This window comes from Carcharodon carcharias, chromosome 1, assembly GCF_017639515.1.
Source record: "Carcharodon carcharias isolate sCarCar2 chromosome 1, sCarCar2.pri, whole genome shotgun sequence".
Lineage (NCBI taxonomy): Eukaryota > Metazoa > Chordata > Chondrichthyes > Lamniformes > Lamnidae > Carcharodon > Carcharodon carcharias.
The window spans coordinates 243,520,395-243,548,140 of record NC_054467.1 but is presented as its reverse complement, the minus strand read 5'-3'; the positions used below and the strand labels follow the sequence as shown (position 1 = coordinate 243,548,140).

The 27,746-nt window shown below is 43.0% G+C and overlaps 1 protein-coding gene across 2 annotated transcripts in view; it reads right to left on the bottom strand.

Annotated features, from left to right (window-relative positions):
* Positions 1 to 625: 625 nt before the first annotated feature.
* Positions 626 to 27,746, bottom strand: part of eif2ak3 (eukaryotic translation initiation factor 2-alpha kinase 3) — a 72,129-nt gene continuing 45,008 nt past the window's right edge. For both annotated transcript variants that reach the window (XM_041198477.1, XM_041198476.1), the window contains exons 10-17: positions 26,727 to 26,839; positions 20,919 to 21,041; positions 19,140 to 19,289; positions 16,066 to 16,810; positions 9,283 to 9,450; positions 9,057 to 9,158; positions 5,978 to 6,040; positions 626 to 3,083 (exon numbers count right to left, since the gene is read on the bottom strand). In XM_041198477.1, coding sequence (XP_041054411.1) covers positions 2,907 to 3,083; positions 5,978 to 6,040; positions 9,057 to 9,158; positions 9,283 to 9,450; positions 16,066 to 16,810; positions 19,140 to 19,289; positions 20,919 to 21,041; positions 26,727 to 26,839 — 1,641 coding nt within the window. In that variant the 3' untranslated portion in view covers positions 626 to 2,906. The remainder of the gene's footprint in view (positions 3,084 to 5,977; positions 6,041 to 9,056; positions 9,159 to 9,282; positions 9,451 to 16,065; positions 16,811 to 19,139; positions 19,290 to 20,918; positions 21,042 to 26,726; positions 26,840 to 27,746) is intronic.

The following is a 27,746-nucleotide window of genomic DNA, read 5'->3' as shown; positions in this document are numbered from 1 at the left end:
CTGATCTTATGATGGAAGGTCATTGATGAAGCAGTTGAAGATGGTTGGGCCGAGGACAGTACCAAGGGACTCCTGCAGTAATATCCTGGAGCTGGGATGACTGACCGCCAACAACCACATCCATCTTTTGTGCTAGGTATGACTCCAACCAGCAGAGTTTCCCCCGATTCCCATTGACTCCAGTTATGCTAGGGCTCCTTGATGTCAAGGGAAGTCACTCTCATCTCTAATCAGGAGTTCAGCTCTTTTGACCATTTTTGAACCAAGGCTGTAATGAGGTCAAGAGCTGAGTAGTTAATCATTCTTTTGTTCATCCAATGTCTATCCATTGCCTCAGTAATGATGTCCCAGAAACAACATTCTACTTTACTTTCAAACAGATTTCATGTAGAGTTTACAGAAATTATACAATTTTTGGCACAGCTCATCAAGGTTCCTTCAACACCAGCATTCAAACCCGTGACCTATACCACCTAGAAGCACAAGGGCAGCAGATGCATGGGAACACTGCCACCTGCAAGTTCCCTCCAAGCTTCACGCTATCCTGACTTAGAACTACAGTTACCATTCCTTCACTTTCGTCCATTCAAAATCTGGAATTTCCTTCCCTAACAGCATTGTGGGTGTACCTACACCACATGGACTGCAGCAGTTCAAGAAGGCAGCTCACCACCACCTTAAGGACAATTAAGGATGGATAATAAATGCTGGGTTTAGCCTGTGATGCCCATATCCCACCCACGAATTAAAAAATTCAGCCCACGATCTTCCTGTGATTGCAGCATCTATAATTTTATTGTTATTCCCTGTTCCACTTCTCTTTCCACATTTCTACCAGATGCTTGTTTATTTTCACTGTTGTTCTGAGCGATTGACCCTATAACGTTACTGGACCTTTCTCCCCGGATCTGACAGACCCATACATTTTGATTTTAGGCTCAACTTTATTTGACTTGAAAAGCTCACAATTCTCCAACAAGAGATTTTTATGACATGAAAAGCGCAGCGACAAAAGACATTCCAATCTGGTAGCACATTCACCTCCATAACTATCTGTGCAACTGTTAATTCCAGCACCAATTCCATTTCTGCTCTCTTCCCAACATATTTTCATTGCCTGGATCTTAACTCAGTATGATGACATTTTTGTATACTTATTGAGGGAGGCTGCTACAATCTTTGTTGGTTTATACATGCTTTTGAATAAGATGGGGTGGTTTTTTCATTGGTGACAATCCCATACAATAAACAGCTTTTCTTCAGGCTGAATGTGAACATAAACTAAATGGGTCCCCTCTATTAGCCAAAATAATGGCTAACACACACTGGTATATAAATCTTGTGAATTGGCAAGATTTTAAGAGATCTACTATCGGACACAGGAAAAAACACAATTCCGCCATCTTACATGCACAAAATGATATAACAGCCAGATATGATCCTGCAGGAATAAGTAAATTAGACAGACTTCCAAGCACAGATGATTTATTGCAATAAGCATTTTTTAGAAACTTGATAGGAGGCCTATAGGCTGAACAATGTTTAGGTAATTAACAAAAGAAAATGGAGTTGAATACTCAACTGCAACCATGTGCTTGGAATCAACCTAGTCAATATGACAAGAGGAAGGAGTTCAGTTTTTCACTTCACCACCACACCCCAGTCCCAGCCCAAGCACCTATTTCCACATCAGTCCAGACAATGAATGTGCTTGTAAGCTCTTTACAGGATAAGTCTTCTGTCAATCAGGAGCAGGAATCCTGGCTGATATTTTTCCTCCGATAGCCCACAGGTGCTGAAGCAATAGTACTGCAATTAAGAGCAGCCAGCTGGACACTGATGGAAATGGAGCCAGGGACCTTCTGGCCTTTACTGTTTTGTGCTTCGCAGACCTGGCCCATCAAGGCATTGGAGAGCTAGGGAGACAAGCATCATGGCACATGGGCAATGTCAGTACGTTCATCTATTTTTCAATTGGTCAAAAATTCAAGGAACTTATTCATATGACAAAAATTGAAGTGCCTTCAATCAGTATAGCAATGTTAACAAAATGTCAAATGTAAAGACATATATTTTGCAACATTCAGAATTCATAAATTGCTCTTTCACTACGAAACTTGCACAGCAAGGCAAAGATTAGTTGAAAATCCATTAGCTCCTCTTGACCAGTTTTGATGATGCTCAGCCAACAGTTGCTGTATCTATATATACCATTGTGCCCTCACAGCAACATAAGCACATTCTATCTCCACGGTTTGCTACAGCCCGTCGAACAAACTCTCCGCCCCTCGCCCACGTGTTTTTTGAATGTTTTAAAATAATGACTGAAACTCACATGGCAGCGTTGCTCGTGTTTCCAACAATTCAGGTTAGAGCTACGCGCTGGATAAATGCCCTTCAACAGAAGGACACAAGGAGCACTCTAAGCACCACCCAGCCCGCTCAGCAGTTTAAAGCTGCATGCTGACTGGACATTCCAGTTGTCGCTTTCCCTTGAATTTTACACATCTGATCTATCTACACGTGCATGCAGAAAAGGAATCCCAACGTATGTGCTTATGGAATCAGTGATAAATTAACTGGCGCCTACACAACCGTAGTGCTCTCAAGGCAGAACCGGATCTCTGGTCAGATCTACACCCATCGTCGCTTCGGGTACGCAATCATCCAAATGGTCACATTTTTAAAAACATTTCAGATTTCAGTATGGATGTACAATGTAAAACGTGGTGGAAGGGTCTTAGTATCCCATCAGTTGGTCTTTAAACTTTTGGCAACTTTTTTTTCCCCAAAAGTCATGAGAATGTAGCTTGTAACCTTTCGCAAACGCCGAGTGCGTCAGGATAAACAAAACAGAAGATATCCGAGATCAAGAACCTGCCGCCTGTCCGGTCGACATCCCGCTGTTAGGAGACAGATGCCCTCAGAGCCTTGGCTCCATTGGAACTGAGTGTCCGTGATCTCTGCCTCAGCAGCTGCTTTTCAGGAATGTCAAAGCTCTCGAAGAGTGGGTTGTTGACAATGTCTATGGCCTCAGGACGCTCAGCAGGTTCATGAGAAAGCATTTGTTGCACCATGTCATGCTGCAGAGCAGTTTCAAAAAAATTCAGAAAAGTTAATTTCTACAGAGGCTTATTAGTTCCACTGACTTCCATCATCTTTCATACATACATCTGAAAGACCTCAGCAGAGTAGTGTCTGACACCAGACACCACACTTTAGGAAGGTGTAAAGGTCTTGGAGAGCACACTGGGGTGGCAATTTATTAGCGGTGTCAGGGTTTCAATTATCAGAGAAACTGGGTTCATTCTCCTTAGAGCAGAGAAGGGAAGTTTAATAGGGGAAGTCAATATAATAAGGAGTTTTATAACAGATAGGGAGAAACTGTTTCCACTGATAGGAGGAACCAGAGTACACATTCAAAACAACTGGCGAGAAAGCCAAGACGAGAAATGTTTTTACTCCATGAACTGTTATCAACAACAACTTGCATTTATATAGTGCCTTTAATGCACTAAATTGTCCTAAGATACTTCATAGGTGCATTCAACAAAATTTCACACAGACATTTGGACAGATGGCCAAAAGCTTGTTCAAAGAACAACAAAATAAAGGAGGAAAGAAAAGTAAGAGGCAGAGAGGTTTTAGTAGGGAATTAAAGCTCAGGGCTTAGGCAGCTGATGGTACAGTTGTCAATGGTGCAGCAATTAAAATCAGGGATGCTCAAGAGGCCTGAATTGGAGGAGTGCTGATATCTGAGGGTTATAGAGCTGGAAAAGATCAGAAAGATTGCGTGTGGGGGAGGCCATGCATATATTTGATGACAAGGATGAGAAATATAAACTGGGGTATTGCTGTACAGGGAGCCAATGTAGGACAGCATGCACAGGGTTTGTGAGTCAACAGGACTTGGTGCAACACAGGATAGTGTGTTTTGGATTTATGTAGGTACGAAACTGTTGGGAAAGTCAAGTCTAATGGCAACAAAGCAGTGGATGAGGGTTTCAGTAGATGAGCTGAGGCAGGACTGAGTGGATAATACTATGGAAGTAGAAGTAGAACCTTGGTGATGGAATGGATGTGGTCTGAAGGTGAAGTGACACCAAAGTTGGGAATTGTCTTGTTCAACCTCAGTCAACAAGGGAGAGGGTCAGAGTCGGTGACCAAGAAATGGGAATTTTTGTCAGAGACCAAAGGCAACACACATTCAAGGATGTCTGAAATGCGCTGCCTGAAAAAGGGTGGGTGGAATAATAGCATACTGAATAGTAATTTTTAGGAAGAGAACTAGATCATAACTCAAAAGCGGAAAAATTTTCAAGGCTAAGGGGAAAGAGCAGGGGAGACACACTAATTGGTTGCTCTGTCAAACAGCCAGTGCTTGAGTAATGAGCCAAGTGGCTTTCTTCTGTGCTGCATAACTTTGTGACTATGTTGCTTAGAATTTAACTGCCATTGAAAAGTATGAATATTCATCCACTACAGATTGATGCTTTTAACAGCAACTTAAATCAGCTATTTATAGCACTGTACTCTAGCTGAACACAGCGCTGATGCGCAACATGCAATACAACAGATTAAATGCACAAAACATAACCACAGGGCAACACAGCAGACAGAAATGTGCAAAGTGTTGAGCCTGTGATAATTCAATAGTTGAGACAAAACACCTCCCATCGTGCTCACCATCTGTCAGCTCACTCATTCATTTACACTGCTCAGGTGGTTCAATGTTGAGGAATTAAGTTTCTGACCAGGGGTTCTATGAGTAATCCTACTCCTGCCAAAACAACTCCTCTATCCCCTCGAGCCAGCCCCAGTTAACAAAACTGAAATAGGCAGTGATGTTAAACAGACTGGCCACCAACTTCAAGAATTATAGTCCTAGCTCATAACAGATGGTCACTCCCAATGTGGCCAGCTGATCGATACTTAAATATTTAATCATTAAGCAACACATTTATTCACTTGCATACCTTATCAGCTATTATGGAGATTTGGTCTTCTCCCACCTCCTTCTTTCCCCACATCTGCTTTTCACTTTTTCAACAGAGATTAGGAAGTCATTGTGCATGTGCAAGAATAGATCTGGCTACTCTGCATTATTCTATCCCCATTTTATTTACAGCTGAAAAGGACTGAATAAGTAAGGCTCAATGTCTACAATCTCACGTTATCACAATATCACTTTTTATTAGCCTCTGCTTAGTGCAGGAAGAAACATTAAACCTCAATTACAGTTCATAACATTGTACAGAACACTGATTCAAATCCTCTGCTGATAAACTAACATAACAGGATAAACAATTCAACTGGGACTAAAACTTAGTTCCAGAGTCTTTAAATAAGATTTTAAAACCAATCTTAAAATTCTCTTCGTGTTCAAATCCCTCTATGACCATATCTCTAATCTCGTCCATCCTGACAGCTCTCTAAGATCTCTGCTTTCCTCCAATTCTGGCATTTTGTACATCTCCAACTTCCACTGCTCCACCATTAGTGGCAAGGCATCCAACGGTCCAGACCCCAAGCTCTGGAATTCCCTGCTTATCCGAACCTCTCTCGCTTTTCAAGAGATTTTTTCAAACTTACTTCCTAGGGCAGGTGACCAAAAGCGTGGCCGCCTATCCAAACGGCTCCGTTAGCTTAGTGCCACATTTTGTCTGAATGAAACAATTTGGGATGTCCTATCACATTAAGAGGTGCTATTCAAATGCAAGTTGTTGTTGAAGAAAGGGATGTATGCCAGGTGACTGCAGTTGGCAAAGGGATTTTCATTCCATCTTCCCAAATTGGAATTAAGTCAAGTTCCAGGAGCTGAAAGAACACGGGAGTGGCCACTCCTATTTAACAACTAGGCTACACTTCCTTTCTTATCCCTGCTCTGCCCTACTCCTTAAGTGAACATACCATGTCAGACAATATCTGCTACAATTAAAAGCTAAATATCATTGGGTATTGCATGCTCAATGCTTACCTCCTGGTGATATTCCTCAAGAAATAAGGAGGGGAACTTCAAATCGCGAACTCCTGTTAATGTCTATAAAAGGGAGAGGAATTATTTAAACATTAGGAACAAGTCTTGAAATTCGGGGATGATTCAGTGGACAAACACACTGTCATGCTCTCAATGCAGGTCATGAATGTTTTTGATTGGGTACTTGATGTGCACCGAGTTAACTAATGCCAGCCTAGACAGCAGAGGGAGCTCCAAAGTTAACGAGCAAAAGACAAAGCCACAAATTCAACCAGCCCCAATCTCTGCCCCAGTGCCCCACTTCAGAGGCAAGGCCTCGGATCTGTCCCCTGGATGTCCCTCATGACCTCTGTACTCCTATTTCAGTCCTCCTTGCGAAATGCTTCTCAAAATCCAGCTCTCTGGCTTAACATCACCCTTTGTCTGGTGGCCTGCTCGGTTTCATTTGGAGAAGTAGTGGCGTAGTGGTAGTGTCACTGGTACAGCAATCCAGAGGCCTAGTTGATGCTCTGAAGGCAAAGGCTCAAATCCCACCGTGGCAACTAGTGGAATTTAGATTCAATTCATAAAGAATCTGGAATTCAAAAGTTTGTTTCATGGTCACCATTACTGAAGCTATCACTGTCATAAAAACCCATCTGGATCACTAATGTCCTTTGAGGAAGGAAATCTGCCATCCTTACCTGGTCTGGCCTACATGAGGCACCAAATCCACAGTAATGTAGATGACTCTTAACTGTCCTCTTAAATGGCTTAGCAAGCCACTCAGTTCAAGGGAAATTAGAGATAGGCAACAAATGCTGGGCCTTGCCAGCGATGCCCATAACCCATGAAAGAATGTTTTTTTTAAATGAGTACGCAATTAACATGTGTTATACGGAAGCCTACAGAAAACAACTGCTTTCATGACCTTCTGCCTCATTCAGGTAACGTAGCAAGTTTTTTTTTATTCATTCATGGGATGTGGGCTTTGTTGGCATGGCCAGCATTTATTGCCCATACTAGTTGCCCTTGAGAAGGTGGTGGTGGGCTGCCTTCTTGAACCGCTGCAGTCCACGTGGTGTCAGTGTACCCACAGTGCTGTTAAGGAGGGAGTTCCAGGATTTTGGCCCAGTGACAGTGAAGGAATGGTGATATATTTCCAAGTCAGGATGATGAGGGACTTGGAGGGGAACTTCCAGGTGGTGGTGTTCCCATGTATCTGCTGCCTTGTCCTTCTAGTGGTAGTGGTCGTGGGTTTGGAAGGTGATGTATAAGGAGCCTTGGTGAATTCCCAGAGTGCATATTGTAGATGGTAAGCACTGCTGCTACTGTGCGTCAGTGGTACAGGGAGTGAATGTGGATGTGGTGCCAATCAAGTGGGCTGCTTTGACCTGGATGGTGTCAAGATTTTTGAGCATTGTAGGAGCTATACCCATCCAGGCAAGTGGGGAGCATTCCATCACACTCCTGACTTGTGCATTGTAGATGGTGGACAGGCTTTGGGAGTCAGGAGGTGGGTTACTCATTGCACTATTCCCAGCCTCTGACCTGCTCTTGTAGCCACATTATTTATAATGCTAGTCCAGTTCAGTTTCTGGTCAATGGTAACCCCTAGGATTTTGATCGTGGGGGATTCAGTGATTCTGATGCCATTGAATGTCGAGGGATGATGATTAGATTCTCTCTTGTTGGAGATGGCAATTGCCTGGCACTTGTCTGGCGCAAATGTTACTTGCCACTTGTCAGCCCAAGACTGGATATCGTCCAGGTCTTGCTGCATTTGGACGTGGACAGCTTCAGTATCTGAAGAGTCGCGAATGGTGCTGAACATTGTGCAATCATCAGTGAACATCCGCACTTCTGACCTTAAGATGGCACTGTGGCACAGCTGTTGGTAAAGGCTGAGGTGTTTAAAGCCCAGAGGGAAACCTGAACAACTGTCATAACCTATATTTTCAATTGGTATGTTTGAGATACAGCTCTGAATTCAGGAATGAGACCACCAAGCCTCGAGGGTTTTTATATAAAACAAAATTAAACATTTATAAATTTAACAACAAATTACTATCATAACTTTTAAATAAATCCCCAAAGTAATCACTCCCAGGTAAATCATCAAGGCAACAATAACCCCTTGACTTAAACACACACCAGTGAAAGCACATTTGACCTTAAAAATTCAAAATGAGGGTCCTTGCAATTTGGTTCCTTTGCAGACACAGTTGTAGGCTTACAGGCTGGTTAGATCTTAAATGGCTCTGAATTACACAGACAGACAGACACCTTTCCGTTTATACCTAACTTCTCCTGTGAATGTAAATTTTTCATGGCGTCCTCAGCTTCTAACATCACAGCTTCTAACAATATCATTTTCATCCCACTAATTTTTATTAGTGATATAAACACATTGCTTGGCATCTCCCAGCTAGGTACAAGATTTCACCCATTCTTTTGAATGGTTTATTTAAAAATGCAAATTGTCCCCTTGGCACTTATGTTTCTAAACTTCTCCATGTTTATTTAATTACTATTTCAAACCTACTTCTTTCTACACATCAAAGCACCCAGACCAGATGGCTTTAATCCAATTAAGATACACAGACACAATTAAACTATTTTTAAAAAAAATTCCAACAACATTAACATCTCTCCATGATAGATGGAAAGAAGATCCATGATGAAGCAGCTGAAGATGGTTGGGCCTAGGACACTATCCTGAGGAACTCCCGCAGTGATGTCCTGGAACTGAGGTGACTGACCTCCAATAACCACAACCATTTTCCCTTTGTGCTAGGTATGATTCCAACCAGTGGAGAGTTTTCCCCAATTCCCATTAACTCCAGTCTTGCTAAGGCTCCTTGATGCCACACTTGGTCAAATGCAGCCTTGATGTCAAGGGCAGTCACTCTCACCTCACCTCGGGAGTTCAGCGCTTTTGTCCATGTTTGAACCAAGGCTGTAATGAGGTCAAGAGCTGAGTGGCCCTGGCAGAACCCAAACTTGGTGTCAGTGAGCAGGTTATTGCTAAGCAAGCTGGTCCCTAACTGCTCAGTATATTGATGAACAGGTAAGTGGCACATTCTGTAGGAACACTTACCTGGACTCTCTCCATTTGCGTGCTGAATGGATACAATAATTCAAACAGGATCAGGCCCAAAGAAAAGATGTCCACTTTGTGAGAGTAAGTATTTCCAGATATCTACAAAATATATAGCGATTTTAAAAAATATATATATTACATATATATGTATCATATATAATTATATAGCTATACTTAGCATTTACCAAGTTTACTGGAAAATACTGTGAATGACTTTACTAACCTGTTCTGGGCTCATATAGAGCTTAGTGCCCACCTGCCCTGTGTGTCTAGCATACACTGGCATTGGTGTAAGTATGGACCCCTCCTCTTCCTCTTGGTCCATTGCAGTCACCAGCCCAAAGTCACCAACTTTCACCACGTCATCCAATGTAAAGAAAATATTTGAAGGCTTCAAAGGGAAATGAAAAAAGGAGGCTACTTCAAATAAGATTCATGAAAGATAGCAATTGTTGAGTGAGACTATCGACAGAGATGTAATTAGACTAAAAATTAGAATACAACAAAATTAAAACTTTTCCACTGTAATTTAATGGCACTTTGCAATGCACCATTTAAACACAATACAAATTCTGCATCTGTAAGGCTAGGGGTGCTGTTCATCAACAATTCCAATGTTCAGCACCATCCCAATTCCTCTGCTAATGAGTGGATCCATGACAGCCAACAGCAGGACCTGGAAATCATCCACAATGGGGCAGAAGGGCGATTGAAAGTATTTCTATCACTTAAGGTAATGGGTAATGATCATCTCACAGAAAAAAGTCATGTCATCCAGCAGCACCACCATCGCCAACTCTACCTCCAACACATGGCTGGTCCAATCACATGAGCACAAGGACTATAAGAACATGGCAAATCCTAGGCATTCTGACCAGTGACTGACTCACCCTCTGATCCTTCAAAACCTTGAAACCATCTAGCAGGCTCAAGTCAGCTCCTTCATGCTGAATTAAAACATAACACTTTCATGCAGTTTGGGAAGCTGGGAGATTACTTAGCCATTAGTAAGTAAAGTTACAGCCTATTCAAATCACGGCAACAAACCAATGCACATTTGTTGAAGCTGTGGAGCAAAGAGAACTATGTGAACTATGACTAAAACAAGGGAAAGATACCTTTAGAAGTTATGCACCTAAACAAACACCTATTATTCTACTCCCAAGGCAAGCATCTCCTATAGAAGATTAGGGTGCGACATTCCCAGTAGCTCCCAAGTTGCTTGACTATGGCACTAGACAATTCCTATATAAGCCAGTGCTTACAGCACTGATCAGCACGGTCAAGGAAAGGTTGCTTGAAGATGACAACAGAACACAGATGTAAATCAAGTGAAACTGGAGACCAACATCAGTAATCAAACAAACATTCCTGATTTAGTTTTACAGTCACCGTACACCGTATAAATGCTGGCCTAGCCAGCGACGCCCATATACCATGAAATAATGTTAAACAAAAGTTGCCAGAACTTCAAACCACATGGAATACTTGAGGAAAACAGCACAGAAGCATTTAAGGGGAAATTAGATAAAACACATGAGGGAAAAAGGAATAGCAGAATATGAGGTACAGACAGAGAAAGCTTTTGTTAAGGCCAGACTAGTGATGCCACACACAGCAAAAGTACCTCAGACAGATAATGATGGGAAAAATAACAGCTAGATGCAACAAGACCAAGCTCCACAGGCCCTGATATATAAATTGCACTAGAATGTGACAGTATCAACCTTGTTAAGGGTCACTTATTTCACTCCTCCAGTGGATTAACAAAGTACACCAGGTGACTTAAAAGTAAACTGTAGGAAACCAACAATTTCTACTTACAACAGCCTGTTACTCTCTTTCCCTTCAACAATAAGCAAAAATTTGTCAATGTTCGGTCCTTGGTGCTGCTCTACTGCTCATGCCCATTAAGTTAATATGCTGAAGCTAAGCTGCCAATCAGATGCTCAAGTGCTTAAAAAAAAACAGAATTCCCAGAACAGGGAGGAGCCTTTACATTCCTTCAGAAGTTACCAGCTTTGTCACTAAGATGACGAGAAACTTCACTCAGGGTGGTGAACCTACCACAGAATTCTCTACCAGAGAGGCCAAGTCACTGGATTTATTTAGAAAGGAAAGAGATAGATTTCTGAACTCTAAAAGCATTAAGGGATATGTGGAGAGAGCAGGAGTACAGCATAGAGATAAAGGGTAAGCCATGATCACATTGAATGGTAGACCATGCTCGAAGGGCCGAATAACCTACTCCTATTTTCTATAAATAAGTATAATTCCTATAAATGAATATTCTCCAAATAAAAGGTGTGGCTATGGGTACCCGCATGAGTCCCAATCATGCATGTCTCTTTATGGGGTATGTGGAATATTCCTTGTTCCAGTCCTATTCAGGCCCCCTCCCACAACTTTTCGTTTGGTACATTGATGACTGTTTTGGTGCCGCTTCATACTCTCATCTGGACCTGGAAAAATTTCTCAATTTTGCTGCTAATTTCCACCCCTCCATCATCGATACTTCCCTCCCCTTCGCTTCCTTGACCTCTGTCTCTATTTCTGGTGATAGACTGTCTGCCAATATTCATTACAAACTCACCGACTCCCACAGCTACCTTGACTACAGCTCCTCAACACTCGCTTCCTGTAAGGACTCCATCTCATTCTCTGTTCCTTCGCCTCCCATCGCATCTATTCTGATGCCACTTTCCAAATCAGCACTTCTATAATGTCGTTCCTCTTCCTTAACTGAGGAATCCCCCCCATTGTGGTTGACAGGGCCCTCAGCTGTGTCCGACCCATCCCCCGCGCTTCTACCCTCACACCTTCCCCTCCCTCCCAGAACCATGGTAGGGTCCCCCTTGTCCTCACTTTCACCCCACCAGCCTCCGCATTCAAAGGATCATCCCCCGCCATTTCTGCCAACTCCAGCATGATGCCACCGCCAAACACATCATCCCTTCACACCCCCCAACACATCATCCCTTCACACCTCCCCACCACCCCCCGTCAGCATTCCGTAGGGACCCTTCCCTCCGGAACACCCTGGTCCACTCCTCCATCACCCTCAACACCTCATCCCCTTCCCACAGCACTTTCCCATGCAATTGTAAAAGGTACAACACCTGCTCCTTTACCTCCTCACCATCCAAGGGCCCAAACACTCCTTTCAGGTGAAGCAGTGCTTCAGTTGCACCTCCTTCAATTTGGTCTACTACATCTGCTGCTCCTAATGTGGTCTCCTCTGCACTGGGGAGACCAAACGCAGACTGGGTGACTGCTTTGCAGAACACCTCTGGTCTGTCCGCAAGCATGACGCAAACCTTGCGGTCACTTGCCATTTCAACACACCATCCTGCTCTCATGCCCACCCTTGGCCTGCCGCAATGTTCCAGTGAAGCCCAGTGCAAACTGGAGGAACAGCACCCCATCTTCCAATTAGGCACTTTACAGCCTTCCGGACTTAACATGGAGTTCAACAACTTCAGACCATGAACTCTCTCCTCCATCCTCACCCCATTTTCAAATCCCTTTTTTTTCTTTAGAACATTCATTTGCATTTTTTAATCCACTTATTTTTATTTTCTTTCATTTATCTGTGGTTTTATCCCCTTTATCCCCTTTTCTATCCCATTTTCTATCCTTTTTTAATCCCTCCAACACCACCCCATCCCCCCCACCCCATTCCCTTCAGGGCATCTGTTTCTTGTTCTATTTTGTTCTTTCACACAATGCTACCCTTGTTCTGCTTTCTTACCTTTATACCAGTATCAGTACCTTTTTTAGCACCAGCACTACCATTAACACTCCCTTTGTCCTTCGGTTCATATCTTTGTCAATCCCTCCTTTGTCCCCACCTATCTCTGGCCTTCTATCCAGCTCCACCTGCTCCAACCCCCTTAAAAATTATAAATTTCATCACATTTCCACTTCTCTTCAGCTCTGAAGCTGGATCATACAGACTCAGAACATTAACTCTCTCTGTCTCTCTCCACAGATGCTGCCAGACCTGCCGAGTTTTTCCAGCATTTTATGTTGTTGTTTCAGATGTCCAGCATCCGCAATATTTTGCTTTTACCCTATTTTCTATGTTTCTATGGACACATGCCCCTATGCCTGTAATTGTAGTGGTACTTAAAAAAAAAATGGGAATTATGCATGTTGGCAGCCAAAAGATTTGAATGCATCTAAAGTAATTATCAAAGGGAGGCATTGAAAAGGAAATAGGAGATTAGCCCAAATTTAGACAAGTTTGTAGTTTGAATGGGAATTGTTGTGGGGGGAGGGATAGGGACGGTGTGCAGGGTGCAGAAAAGGAGAGAACATGCTTTTTAAAAATGCACATTCTACATAAGAACATAAGAAATAGGAACAGGAGTAGAACATTCGGTTCCTCAAGCCTGCTCAGCCATTCAATAAGATAATGGCTGATCTTCGTGTTTCAATCTCCAAATCTCCACGTTCCCATCTAACCCTGATAATCTTTGATTCCCTTGCCTAACAAGAATCTATCTACCTCTGCCTTAAAAATATTTAATGACCCCACCTCCACTGCCTTCTGAGGCAGAGAGTTCCAAAGTCTGTCAACCTTCAGAAAAAAACTTCTCTTCTCTGTCCTAAAAAGGGCGATCCCTAATTTTAAAACAGTGCCCCCTGGTTCTGGATTCACCTGCAAGAAGAAACATCCTTTCGACGTCCACCTTGTCAAGGCTGTTCCGGATCTTGTATAATTCAATCAAATCACCCCTCACTCTTCTGAACTCCAGTGGAAACAAGCCCAGCACTGGATCCCAACACAAATCGCAACACTGGAAGGCACCATGGTGAGCTCTACTTGTTTTGCCTGGGTCCAATGGAACACAGTATAAAATAGACCCACACCTCCCTCTATGCGCTGAATTGATGATATAAAGTAGAAAGTACACTACATAACTCCCCAAAGAAAGGCATACTAAAATAAGTTACTAGTGCTATAATTCAGACACAAAACATGACACGTGAATAAAAACACAATACATTTCCACACCGCTCCTCATGCAATGAAGCAGCAGAGCACTTTTCAATGCCAGGCAAGAGCACGGACAGGAAGAGGTACAAACAATGTTGAGGCTGGAGAGGAAGGTGACAGAGTCATGTACTGGTTCGGGGTTTGGGGGTAGCAGAGTCACATATATGCATTATGCAAGTAGTTAATGCTGCTCAGCTTCAAGAGAAGAACGAACATAAAAAGCACCCGAGGTGAATGCTTCCATAGCAGAAGGGTGTTGGAAGGCTTATATACCAATGCCCTGCAGGATAAATTGTATTTAAATCAGTGTTGTGTTAGACAAGATTATGAACTTAAAGAGCATAAATATACAGAACAAAAAATATCCCAAGGCAATTGAACCACAGGAAGAGAGGCCAGAGGGTTAAAGAAAAAGAAAAATGGGCAAAGAGCACCCAAGTGAAGACCCTTGGATGTTTTTCTACGTTAAAGGTGCTACATAAAAGTAAGTTGCAGCTGAACAAAAATATGCTTAAATTAAAAACACTGAGGTAATTAACTCATGTTATTTCTCCTTCCATCCCACCCCCCCCCCCCCACCCAACCACACCCCCGCCCCCCCCTCCCCCAACCCCACGCCCCACCCCCTATTACATCCTCATCATGTCCCAGCCACCATTACAATGAGAAGCAATCAGGAACAAATTCAACAGCTGAACTGCAATTATATATGAACAGTTAATCTGCTTCTGACAGTAGAGAAGAGAATGTAGGCTCCAAGATCAGGAGTACTCCTCTACTCCCAATAGTGTCATGGGACCTTAGATAAACCTCCAAAATAGGAGCAGAAGGCAGCCATTCGGCTCCTCGAGCCTGCTCCGTATTCAATAAGATCAAGGCTAATCTGTGTGTTTCGAATTCCACATTCCTATCCACCTCCGATAACCTTTGATTCCCTTGCCTAACAAGAATCTATCTACCTCTGCCTTAAAAATATTCAATGACCCCGCTTCCACTGCCTTCTGAGGCAGAGAATTCCAAAGTCGCACAATCCTCAAAAAAAAAAAAATTCTCCTCACCTCTGTCTGACAGGGGCAACCCCTCATTTTAAAACAGTGCCTCCTAGTTCTGGATTCACCCGCAAGAGGAAACATCCTTTCCACATCCACTTTGTCAAGACCATTCAGGAGCATATATAAAACAAAAACAGAATTACCTGGAAAAACTCAGCAGGTCTGGCAGCATCGGCGGAGAAGAAAAGAGTTGACGTTTCGACTCTTTTCTTCTCCGCCGATGCTGCCAGACCTGCTGAGTTTTTCCAGGTAATTCTGTTTTTGTTTTGGATTTCCAGCATCCGCAGTTTTTTTTTTATCAGGATCATATATACTTCAATCAAATCACCTCTCACTCCTGTAAACTCTAGTGGAAACAAGTCCAGCCTGTCCAAGACCCTCCTCTATCGCTGCAATCGAGTCCCACAAACCTCAGATAACTGTGCTTCTTTAATTTTGATCTCTTGATCATTTTAACTGGTTCACCAATGGTTATTATGCCTTCGCTACTGGGCCCCAAGTTCTGGAATACCCTCCCTCAACCTCTCTCTCCTCCTTCATGGCCCTCCTTAAAACGTAACTTTTTAACCAAGCTTTTGACCACTTACCCTAATATCTCATGTAGCTCAGTGCCATATTTTATTTTATGATGCATTTGTGAAACACCTTGGGATGTTTTATTACTTTAAAGGCTCTATACAAATACAAGATGTTGAACAGCTCAAAAAGCTTCATCATTCCATAGCCTATATTTGGAAGACTAAATCTATATTCTATTCTTCCCTACACTTCACAACTCCCTACTGATATTCTCAACTTTTATCGATTGGTCTACATATTTAAGTACCCGCAGAATTTGCAGTGATACAATTTGTATCCTTTTCACAGGTAAGGCGAACACAGCATGAAAGGTTCACATATCCACCCTTTAAGGATTTAGTGACAACAGTGACATGTGTTTAGTTTATAATACCTTAAGATCTCTGTGCATTAGTCCTTTGGTGTGCAAGAAGCAGACAGCATCAGCCATCTGTAAAAATATCTTTAGACACTCAGTCCGATCCCGGTCCTCCATCTGGCACCGGCCGCTCATCCAGTCCTTCAGAGTCTCTTTCCTGCAGAGCTGCATCTGAATGTACAAGTAAACTTTAGGCGAGTTCGGTTTTGCTTTCTCTTCTGGGTCTTTACGCAGGCTCAGATTTAATGAGGTGGGTCTCGGCGGAGAACATGATAAAATATTTCTGGAACCCAGGCTCTCTGTTCTACTCGTTGTCTGTACCTGGGAAGTAGTGGCTTGTTTCACGCCACAGCTCGTACTGTGGCTCAACAGTTCCAAGTCCAGATCATGTTCAGATGCTCGGTCACAGCCGGAATCTTCAAACACCACGTCAAAGGACGCAGTCCTGTCCTCGTTCGCAAGACTACCGGCAGCTGAAGGGAATAATTCGAAAGAATGTGCCAGGTCAGAATTGCCCTCACTTTCACACTCAGACAGAAGACTATCTTGGCCGCACTGGGGGTGTCCCAGAGGCTGGCTGAATTCTGTGGAGAGGTCCAAACACACACATGGCTCCGATGAAGAAGGCTGATCGGCAGCAATCACAGAGTAGGAGCTGAACTTCACCGATGGCGTAGATCTAAGTGAACAGTTTTCCACAACTGGAAGCTTTGGCCGGTTAACAGAAGGAATATCTGGAGAACTCGCAGGCCAATCAGTGCTACGAAAGTTGAGGAAAAAAATAGAATGAAGCTCACAATCTGGTAATTAAATTATAACTTTAAAAAAAAAAATCACACTTGCCACTGTAAATGTGAACACATAGGATCAAACTGAGACTAAAAAGTGAGACAAAAACATGAGGAGGAAGAAAGCTTTTGTATACCACATGTGCATTCGAATGCACAGTTATATAGTTATAACCAGCCTGCAATTGAAAGCACATTTTGCTGACGATACTAAGCTAAGACACAATGAATTCTAATGGATAGCAGAAATTGATTATGGTGAGTGGGCAGAACTTCGGATACAGTTTAACACAACTAATTATGATATAGTTTACTTTGGACACGTGAAAGGTATAAGATTCTAGTCTAGATACAAGCACTAGGTAACACGTGAACAAAAATGTTTAGTGGTCCAGGCAAACAAATATTTAAACAGCTGTTTGTAGATGCACAAAAGGCCAATTTGATAGTAGACTACAAATTGAAGTACAGAAGCAAAGAACTGCTACTGCAATTATAAAAAGTATAAGACAACATTTGACACATTATACTAAGTTTTGAATATCTCTACTTTGACACTAGATAGATGTGGTTTGAATTCTTAGACATGAGCTTGGCATTAAGAAGAGATCTGACCAAAGTGTTTAAAATAATGAAAAGCATTGCCACATCAGATAGAGAATGGATCTTCTCCAGTCAGGGAACCACAAAATGAGGGGATCTCTGGTCTACAGATCATCGGAGACTGGATATACAACCCAAGATGCATGCCGGGCCCCTGCAGAAGTTCCGACATGCTGACCACCATGTGAGTTGCCCAGGAAGTTAGAACTTCTGACAGGCAATTCCCCTGCTTTCCAGGACCCTCCACAAGAGTCTCAGACTCTCAGCTAGAGTCGGAGACTTCAGGCAGTTCTGTGGTACTTATCTGGATAGTTACCCAGGAAATGTTAAGACAGATGAAAACCTAGTCCAACTCCTGGGTAGGAGGCCTTGTGATGCAGTGGTAGTGACCATACCCCTGGCCAGAAGCTCTGGTTCAATTACCACTAAAGGACTTGATGCCCATGAAGGTGCATTCATAACATGGCCAAATAGGTTGATTATCAGCCTGTAAATCCTTCCAATACACCTAATGGCAGACAGCATGAACAGGAGAATTTCCTAGTTAGCCATAGTGCAGAATTCAACAGCAAATCACTTTGCCAAGCATAATTATGGACCAATCCAATGGAAGTTCATGGTCACCATCGCCGTCTTAAGAGCATAGTACCTGGCAGAGGGGGGACTCCTGGGTAACTACAGAACCAATTCCCCCATCCACCACCCCCACTGACTTCCCCCTTACCTCACCCAATTACCTCACCCATCCTACCCATTCACCAACAGTGAATCTTTAAACTTGCCATACAGCAGCTAGTGCTGTAAAAAGTGGGCATGTCCTGCCTTCCTCTGGTGTTACAACGCTGCGATGGAGTTCTTCAGTACGCTCCACATTTCTGGAGAAGCCAACCTCAAAAAAACCAGCAAGAAATGCGGAGCAGCATGGGGAGGGAGGGCGGGCATGGAAAAGTTCGAGCAGAGCAACAATCCGATGATGATTGCTGCTTCGCAGGAGATCTGGGCCACAGTCTTAGAATTTGAGCTGAGGCAATTAAAAAAGTAAATTGAAAAAAATATTTTTACACAATGAGATTGAGGGGTGAAACACTGTCGTCAAAGGCCACAGATATAAAACTAAGGTGCTAAAGAGATCCTATTGAAACATACAAATCCCTGAGGGGCTTTGAAAGGGTAGATACCAGAAGGATGTTTTGGCTTGCGGAAGAGATTAGAATTAGGGATTACATAAGAATAAAGAGGTCTACTGTTTAAGACGGAGATAAAGAGAAATTCTCTCTCAAAAGGGTCAGAATTATCTTCCCCAGAGAACAGTGGAGGCTGGGTCATTGAATTTATTCAAGACAGAGCTAGACTGATTTTTGATAGACAAGGGAGTCAAGGGTTATTGGGGCAGACAGGAAAGCGGAGTTGAGACCATAACTAGATCAGCCATGATGTTATTGAATGGTGGAGCAGGCTCAAAGGACTGAATGGCCTACTCCTAAGTCCTATGTTCCTACAAGTGTTTACTTGGGAAATCAAGATATGAAAAAAGAATTTAGAGCAAGAAATTGGGACTGGAAAGAAGAAGAGCATATTAAATGCTCTTCCCCCACTTTTGCAATCTGTGAGTGAGGTTACACCAATCCATCATCCTGCTTGTAAGTCACATTAGAGTATTCAGATGTGCCTACTGACCACTAGCATTGGAGTTTTTACCCTTCATCTTTCAGCAGCTGCTTGTCCATCTCCTCCTGCCAGCCTTCAGGTGGTGTCTCCAGCCAGGCGTTGAAATAGCGGACAATCCCTGGATGCTCCAGTTTAGCCAGTGCTTTCACCTCTCTCATCACCTTCTCCCTTGCCTGATCACTGTGGAATTATGAAGAGTTATAAGAATAGAGACAATTCCCCAGGCAAACACCAAAATCCTTAGTACAAAAACAGAACGGTTTCATTGTTTCACTTGGGTTTCCTCTTGCAGGATTGTGAAAGCTTCAGACCAAATTGGTGATATCGGGACTTTTTTTTTAAAAAAAGGAGAATTCAGTTCAGAAAAACCTGTTTCTTAAAAAAAAATTCATTCACAGGATGTGGGCATCACTGGCAAGGTTGGCATTCATTGCCCAATTGTAGCAGAGTTGTACAACAGTTTGGAGCTAAGAGTCGATCACACTGGGCTGGAATCTTGTGTAGGTCAGGCCGGGTAAGGACAGGATTCCTTCCATAAAGGGCATGAGTGAACAAGGGTTTTTTTCTCTAAAAGAATGACAATCTGACAGCTTCATGGTCCCTTTAACTGACATTGTTGTTTTTTTAAAGCTAGATTTTCATTCTTTATTTAAAATTGAATTTAGCCCTTAAAGGACACCTAATAACTATAACAGAACTGTATTGACATTCAGTGACACACACACGGCCCATCTAAACTCAGGCAAGTGTTAGAGTGGAGCAAGTTTGAATTTTTTTTGTTTATTCATTCATAGATCAGCATTTGTTACCCTCAAGGGTGGTAGCAGCAAGCCACCTTCTTGAACTGCTGCAGTCCCTGTGGTTTAAGTACACCTCCAATGCTGTTACGGAGTTCCAGGATTTTGACCGAGTGACAGTAAAGGAACAGAGATATATTTCCAAGTCAGGATGGTGAGTGACTTGGAGGGGAACTTGCATGTGGTGGTGTTCCCATGCATCTGCAGTCCTTGTCCCTCTAGATGGTAGAGGTGACAGATTTGGAAGGTGCTGTTGAAGAAGCCTTGTAAATGCTACACACTGCTGCCACTGTGCGTCGGTGGTGGAGGGAGTGAATTTTAATGGTGGTGGATGGGGTGCCAATCAAGCAGGGATGCTTGGTCCACTTTCTTGAGTGGTGTTGAAGCTGCACTCATCCAGGCAACTGGAGAGGATTACATCACACTCCTGCCTTCTGTCTTGTGGACAGGCTTTGGAAAGTCAGGAGGCGAGTTACTCTCTGCAGAATTCCCAGCCTCTGACATGCTCTGAAAGCCACAGCATTTATATGCCTGGTCCAGTTCAGTTTCTGGTCAATGGTATTTGGATATTGATAGTGGGGGATTCAGCAATGGTAATGCCATTGAATTGGAGAAACAGTCCTCAGTGTAGTATGACATTGGCTCACTTGACTACTCTTACTGTGCTGGTTTTTTCCTACCTGGCAACAGTCTCAGGTCAGCAGACAAAACAAAGGCACTTCGGAAGTCAATTGGCTCAGACCTGACAGAACATATAGAGCCATTCTTCCTTTGACTCCAGGGCAATCCTCACATTACTCATGGTGAGTTTTCACATTGATCTTAATCTGGCGCTACCGTTGGGTGCGAGATAGAGGAGATAGGAACCAGCGACACATGTATCCCTTAAGACCATTACATGTACTGACATGTGCAAACATGCATCCAACTTAACTCTGTCCAAGCAGGTTGGCAGAGACTCACTTACTGAGAAATCTTTTGCAACTTTGAAATTTCACAAGCGTTTTCTCACCGATTCGGGAGTCGAATCCTCTTGATGGCGTAATTACAATCATCGACTTTGTTTTTTGCCTCAAACACAACACCAAAACCTCCACGACCAAGACACTGAACCAACTCAAAGTCAGTAAGGCACCTGAAGGAGGTTTAATCTTCATTATTGACACTGCTTACATGGATTCTTTATAAATACATGTTAAAGACCTAATAACTAGAGTAGGATCCAAGCTATAGACAAACGCCAAAAAAAGAGCAAATTTTTAAAAATCAGATCGCAAGAACAATCACAGGCCTTCAGCCCCTTGAGTCCAATAGGAAATAGGAGTAGGCCATTAACCCATTGAGTCTGTTTCACCCTTCAATAAGGTCATGGCTGACTGAATTGTGGACTCAATTCCACTGTCTCATAATTAGATTACTTTTGATCTGTACCGCAACCCCATTTTCTCACCTTTGCTTCATACTTCTTATTCTAGAAATCTGTTATTGTCAAGTCCTGAAAAGCTCTGATAGTCTACAGCCTCTTAGGTGAAGGTAATACCAATTTTCTTCAACTGTGTTAAGGGCTTCCTGGTTTCACACTCGAGTGGCCTGGGGCTAATTGTAAAGTTATGTCCCCTTTGTCACCAGAGGAAAATGGTGTGTCTGTATTTACTCTCTTGAATCCTTGTACAATTTTCAACACCTCAATTTGTTTACCCCTCAATCTTCTCAAGGAATTACAAGCCAAGACTATACAAACTGTCCTCAGTGTTTTTAAAAATTCTTTCATGGGACGTAAACAACAAAGGCAAGGCCACTTTTTTTTTGTCCATCTCTAATTGCCCTTGAGAAGGTGGTGGTGGTGAGCTGCTTTCTTGAACTACTGCAGACCATGTGGTGTAGGTACACTCAGTGCTGTTAGGGAGTGTGTGCCAGGATTTTGACCCAGCGACAGTGAAGGAATGGCGATATAGTTGCAAGTCAAGATGGTGAGTGACTTGGAAAGGAACTTCCAGGTGGTGGTGTTCCCATGCATCTACTGCCCTTGTCCCTCTAGGTAGTGGTGGTCACAGGTCTGGAAGGTGCTTTTGAAGGAACCTTGGCAAGTTGCTGCCATGCATCTTGTAGATGGTAGACACTGCAGACATTGTGTATTGGTAGTGGAAGGAGTGAAAGTTTAAGGTAGTGGAAGAAGTGCCAATCAAGCAGGCTGCTTTGTCCTGGATGGTGTCAAACTTCTCAAGTGTCATCAAAGCTGTACTTATCCAGGCAAGTGGAATGTATTCCATCAAATTCCTGATTGTGTATGTAGATGGTGGACAGGCTTTGGGGAGTCAAGACGTGAGTTACTTGCTGCAGGATTCCCAGCCTCTGACCTGCCCTTGTAGCCACAGTACTCATGGTTGGTCCGGTTCAGTTTCTAGTAAATGGTCACTCCCAGGTTGTTAACTGCCAATATTATTTGAATACAAATTTATAAAGCTCTATTGATTAAGAAAATTCTGGAGAACGTACAAGAACCTAGGTAAATGGAACCCCAACCACTAACTTGAGAGTTGAATGGCTATTACTTGAGGACAGTCCATTTAGTGCCCTTTAATTTGGGATGCGCAGCGGGAGATTGTTAAAGATGAATCCTAGGATTGTAGCTATTTTCCTGACTGATTTTCATACTGTAAAATGGGAAAAGAGTAGAGATAGGATTGGATGGTCAAACACCTAAAGGAGGCAAATGATCAGGTGATGGTTCGCAATACAATAATAAGACAAGGGGGTACAACAAACTGATAACAGTAGGGAATTACAGATCTTAGTTATGTGAACATTCAAATAAATAATAGACAAGTTATCCCAGGCCCTACCTGCTACCTTGAGCAGTCAAGTGCACAAGCACACCTGGCCGATATGTGAAAACAAAATAGTTGCAGTTTTCGCTAGCTAATAAGTGGTAGACTTATCGAGGATGTTGATGAGGGAGAGCCAGTGGATGTGGTTTATTTGGACTTTCAGAAGGCTTTTGACAAGTCCCACATAAGAAATTGGCATGTAAAATTAAAGCACATGGGATTGGGGTAGTGTATTGAGATAGATAGAAAACTGGTTGGCAGACAGGAAACAAAAAGCAGGGATAAACGGGTCTTTTTCCGAATGGCAGGCAGTGACTAGTGGGGTACCGCAGGGATTGGTGCTGGGACCCCAGTTATTCACAATATATATTAATTATTTAGATGAGGAAATTAAATGTAATATCTCCAAATTTGCAGATGACACAAAGCTGGGTAGGAGGGTGAGCTGTGAGGAGGATGCTTCAGTGTGATTTGGACAAGCTGAGTGAGTGGGCAAATGCATGGCAGATGCAGTATAATGTGGATAAATGTGAGGTTATTCATTTTGGTAGCAAAAACAGGAAGGCAGATTATTATCTGAATGGCTATAAATTGAGAGAGGGGGATGTGCAACGAGACTGGGTGTCCTTGTACACCAGTCGCTGAAGGTAAGCATGCAGGTGCAGCAGGCGGTAAAGAAGGCAAATGGTATGTTGGCCTTCATAGCCAGAGGATTCGAGTACGGGAACAGGGATGTCTTGCTGTAATTGTACAGGGCCTTGGTGAGACCACACTTGGAATATTGTGTGCAGTTTTGGTCTCCTTATCTGAGGAAGGATGTACTTGCTATAGAGGGAGTGCAGCGAAGGTTTACCCGACTGATTCCTGGGATGGCGGGACTGACATATGAGGAGAGATTGAGTCGACTAGGATTATATTTGCTGGAGTTCAGAAGAATGAGGGGGGATCTCATAGAAACCTATAAAATTTTAACAGGACTAGACAGGGTAGATGCAGGAAGGATGTTCCCGATGGTGGGGGAGTCCAGAACCAGGGGTCACAGTCTGAGGATATGACCATTTAGGACTGAGATGAGGAGAAATATCTTCACCCAGAGTGTGGTGAGCTTCTGGAATTCGTTACCACAGAAAGTAGTTGAGACCAAAACATTGTATGTTTTCAAGGAGTTAGATATAGCCCTTGGGGCGAAAGGGATCAAAGGGTATGGGGAGAAAGCAGGAGCAGGCCGTTGAGTTGGATGATCAGCCATGATCATAATGAATGGTGGAGTAGGCTCGAAGGGCCGAATGGCCTACTCCTGCTCCTAGTTTCTGTTTCCATGAAAGGCAAGGAAGAAAAGCTAAAGATGCAGAAAAAGAGGCAAAACTTGAAAGAGTACCAAATTTAATGAACAGCTAACAAACCAATGCGACATGGACGACAGTGCACACATACAGTTCCATACTCATGGAAAGTTGAAAATGGAGCACCACTATTCAAGAGAGGAGGGAGACAGAAAGCTGGAAATTATAGGCCACTTAGTCTAACATTTGTCATTAGGAAAATGCTAGCATCCATTACTAAGGAAGTAGTAGCAGGACATTTAAAAAAATCATAGTACAATTAGGAGGAGTCAACATGGGTTTTGTGAAAGGGGAAGTATTTAACAAATCATTGAACAAAGTTATTATAGCTCTTTAGGAATGTAACATGCAGGGTGGATAAAGGGGCGCCAGTAAATATGGTGTATTTGGGTCTCAAAAGGCATTCGATAAGGTGCCACATAAAAGGCTACTGCACAAGATAAGAGCTCATGGGGGTGATATATTAGTTAGCCAATCCTCTATCCATGCTAACAAGAAACAGTTGGATAAATGGGTCATTTTCAGGTTGGCAAACTAGTGGAGTGCTGCAGGGATCAGTGTTGGGGCTTTAACTATTTAAAAACTATGTTGACGACTTGGATGAAGGGACAGACTGTACTGTAGCCAAATTTGCTCATGATGAGCTTAGGTAAGAAAACAAGCTGTGAGGAGGGTACAAAAAGTCTGCAAAGGGATATAGACAGATTAAGTGAGCAGACAAAAATGTGGCATAATTGTGTATAATGTGGCAAAACGTGAAGTTGTCCATCTTGGCAGGAAAAGAGAAAAGCAGATTAATATTTAAATGGAGAGAGACTGCAGAATGCTGCAGTGCAGAGGGATCTGAGTGTCCTTATATACGACTCTCAAAAAGTTAGCATGCAGGTACAGCAAGTAATCAGGAAGGCAAATGGAATGTTGGCCTTTATTGCAAGGGAAGTGAAGTATAAAATTCAGGAAGGCAAATTATGGAAATTTGAAGGATATACTGGCTATAGAGCCACACTGAAGTGTTCAAATTTCTTATAGGGCTTGTCAGGTTAGAGGCTGGATGTTTCTCCTGGTTGGGGGTTGCGGGGGGGGGGGGGGGGCGGTGCGCGCGCTCTGGAAGCAGGGTACAGAGTCTCAGAATAAGTAGGACAAATAGGACCATTTAAGACCCAGGTGAGGAGGAATTTCTTGAGAGGGCAGTGAAACTTTGGAATTCCCTACCTCCAGAGGGCATGAGGCTCAGTCATCGAGTATGCTGAAAGCAGAAGTCAATAGATTTCTAAGTACCAATGACATCAAGGGATACAGCCATAGTGCAGGAAGATGGCTTTGGGGTAGATCATCAATCCCGATTTAATTAAATAGCAGAGCAGGCTTGAAGGACTGAATGGCCGACTCGTGTTATGTTCCCAGTCTTGCTACAGCTGTGCAGGACATTGGTGAGACCGCAACTGCAGTACTTTACGTAGTTTTGATCTCCTTACTTTTTTTTTTAATTCATTCATGAGATGTGGGTATCGCTGGCCAGGCCAACATTTAAGGAAGGACGTACCTACTTTGGAAGCAGTTCAGAGAAGGTTCCCTAGGCTGATTCCTGAGATGAAGGGGTTGCCTCTGGAAGAATGATTGAGCATGTTGGACCTATACTCATTAGAGTTTAGAAGAACGAGGGGTGAATCGCATTGAAACACAAAACTCTGAGAAGATTTGACAGGGTAGATGCCGAAAGGATGTTTCCTCACGTGGGGAAATCTAAATCAGGCACAGTTTAAAAATGAACGATCTCCCATTTGAGATGGAGATAAGGAGGAATTTCTTCTGAGGGTCACTAGTCTTTGGAATTCTCTTTCACAGAACAGTGCAGGCTAATCTATTCAAGGCTGAGTTACAGGGTTTTGGATAGGCAAGGGAGTCAAGGGTTATGGGGACAGGTAGGAATGTAATGTAGAGTTAAGACTACAATCAGGTCAGCAATGATCTTTTTGAGCAGGCCCAATGGACCAAATGGCTGGGCTCTTGCTCCTATTTCTTATGATCTTTCACAGAAAATAACTAGAGAAGGAAAGAAGAAATGGGATTTTTATTTATTCAGCAGCATATCACATCTCTCAAACATCCTGAAGAGCTTCATGCACAGCAAATTATTCTTAAATGCATCATCTTATGAAAACAAACGCAGCAGCCATTTTTCACACGCCACAACTCCAAAATGAAAGGTCAATAAATTGTTCTTTGTGATACTGGTTGAATAAACATCTTTGGCCAAGTCAAGGAATTCCTCGCTGCTTTCCAAATAGTACAGATAGGAGCTCTGTAACAGCCATTTGAACTTTAGGGACAAGAGGAGGCTGACACGGTTTAATGTTAGACTCAAAAAGATGGCAAACTCAATGTAGGGTTCTCTCAGTACTGCACTGCTTTGGGTGCTTAAGTCTTGGGAGTGGGGCTGCAAACAAGGATGTTTCAATTCAGAGGGAAGGCAGCAATGGCCAGAAGCTGATCTAAATTAGTATTAAATCATCAAAAGGAAGGCAATTCAGCTACAACATGAGCTAGACATCTCAGCCGATTCTCACTGTGGGAAGAATTCCTCACAACATGTACCTTCAGCCACACACAACATTAATGGAAATGAAGCTTAATTTTGTTTGCTTTTACCTGGACACGTAGTCAGCTGTCCCAGAGGAATTTCCCAGCTCGATCTTGACTTCTCCTACAGCTGCCTCGCTTGTGCTATCAGTCTGGCATGGTGATTCTGACTCTTTCATTTGCTGCACAGAACAGACATAAAACAGGTCGGTGTGTTAGTCACTGCAGAACTTTGACAAGATTCCCCATGGCGGACTGGTTAAAAAAAAAAATAAAAGCCCATGGGATCCAGGGGAACGTAGCAAGCTAGATATAAAATTGACTCAGTGGCAGGAACCAGAGGGCAATTGTTGACGGATGTTTTTGTGACTGAAAGGCTGTTTCCAGCAGGGTTCCGCAGGGCTCAGTGCTAGGTCCCCTGCTTTTTGTGGTATATATTAATGATTTGGTCTTGAGTGTAGGGGAATGATCAAGGAGGTTGCAGACGACACACAAAAGAAAAAAAAAAAATCGGCCACGCAGTTGAGAGCGAGGAGGAATGGTGTAGGTGGCAGGAAGATAGCAATAGATGGTCAGGTGGGCAGAAAACCTGCAAATGGAATTTAACCCGTAGAAGTGTGAGGTGATGCCTTGTGTGACCTCCCCAAATGCAAGGGCATTCACAATAAATGGGACAATACTGAGGTTTAGAGGAAGTGAGGGACCTTGGAATCAATGTCCACAGATCCCGGAAGGCAGCAGGATAGGTTGATGAGTTGGTTAAGAAGGCATATGGAATCCTTTCATTTATTAGCCAAGGTATAGGAAATAAGAACAGGGAGGTTATGCTGGAACTATATAAAACATTAGTTAGGCCACAACTTGAGTGCTGTGTGCAGTTCTGGTCACCTCATTACAGAAAGGATGTAATTGCATTCAAGGGGATACAGAGGTGGTTTACGAGGATGTTGTCAGGACAGGAAAATTGCAGCTATGGAGGAAAGATTGGACAGCCTGGAGTTGTTCTCCATAGAATAGAGGCGGCTGAGGGGAGTTTTGTTTGAGATGTACAAAGTTGTGAGGGACCTGAATAGGAGTGGGCGGGAAGGG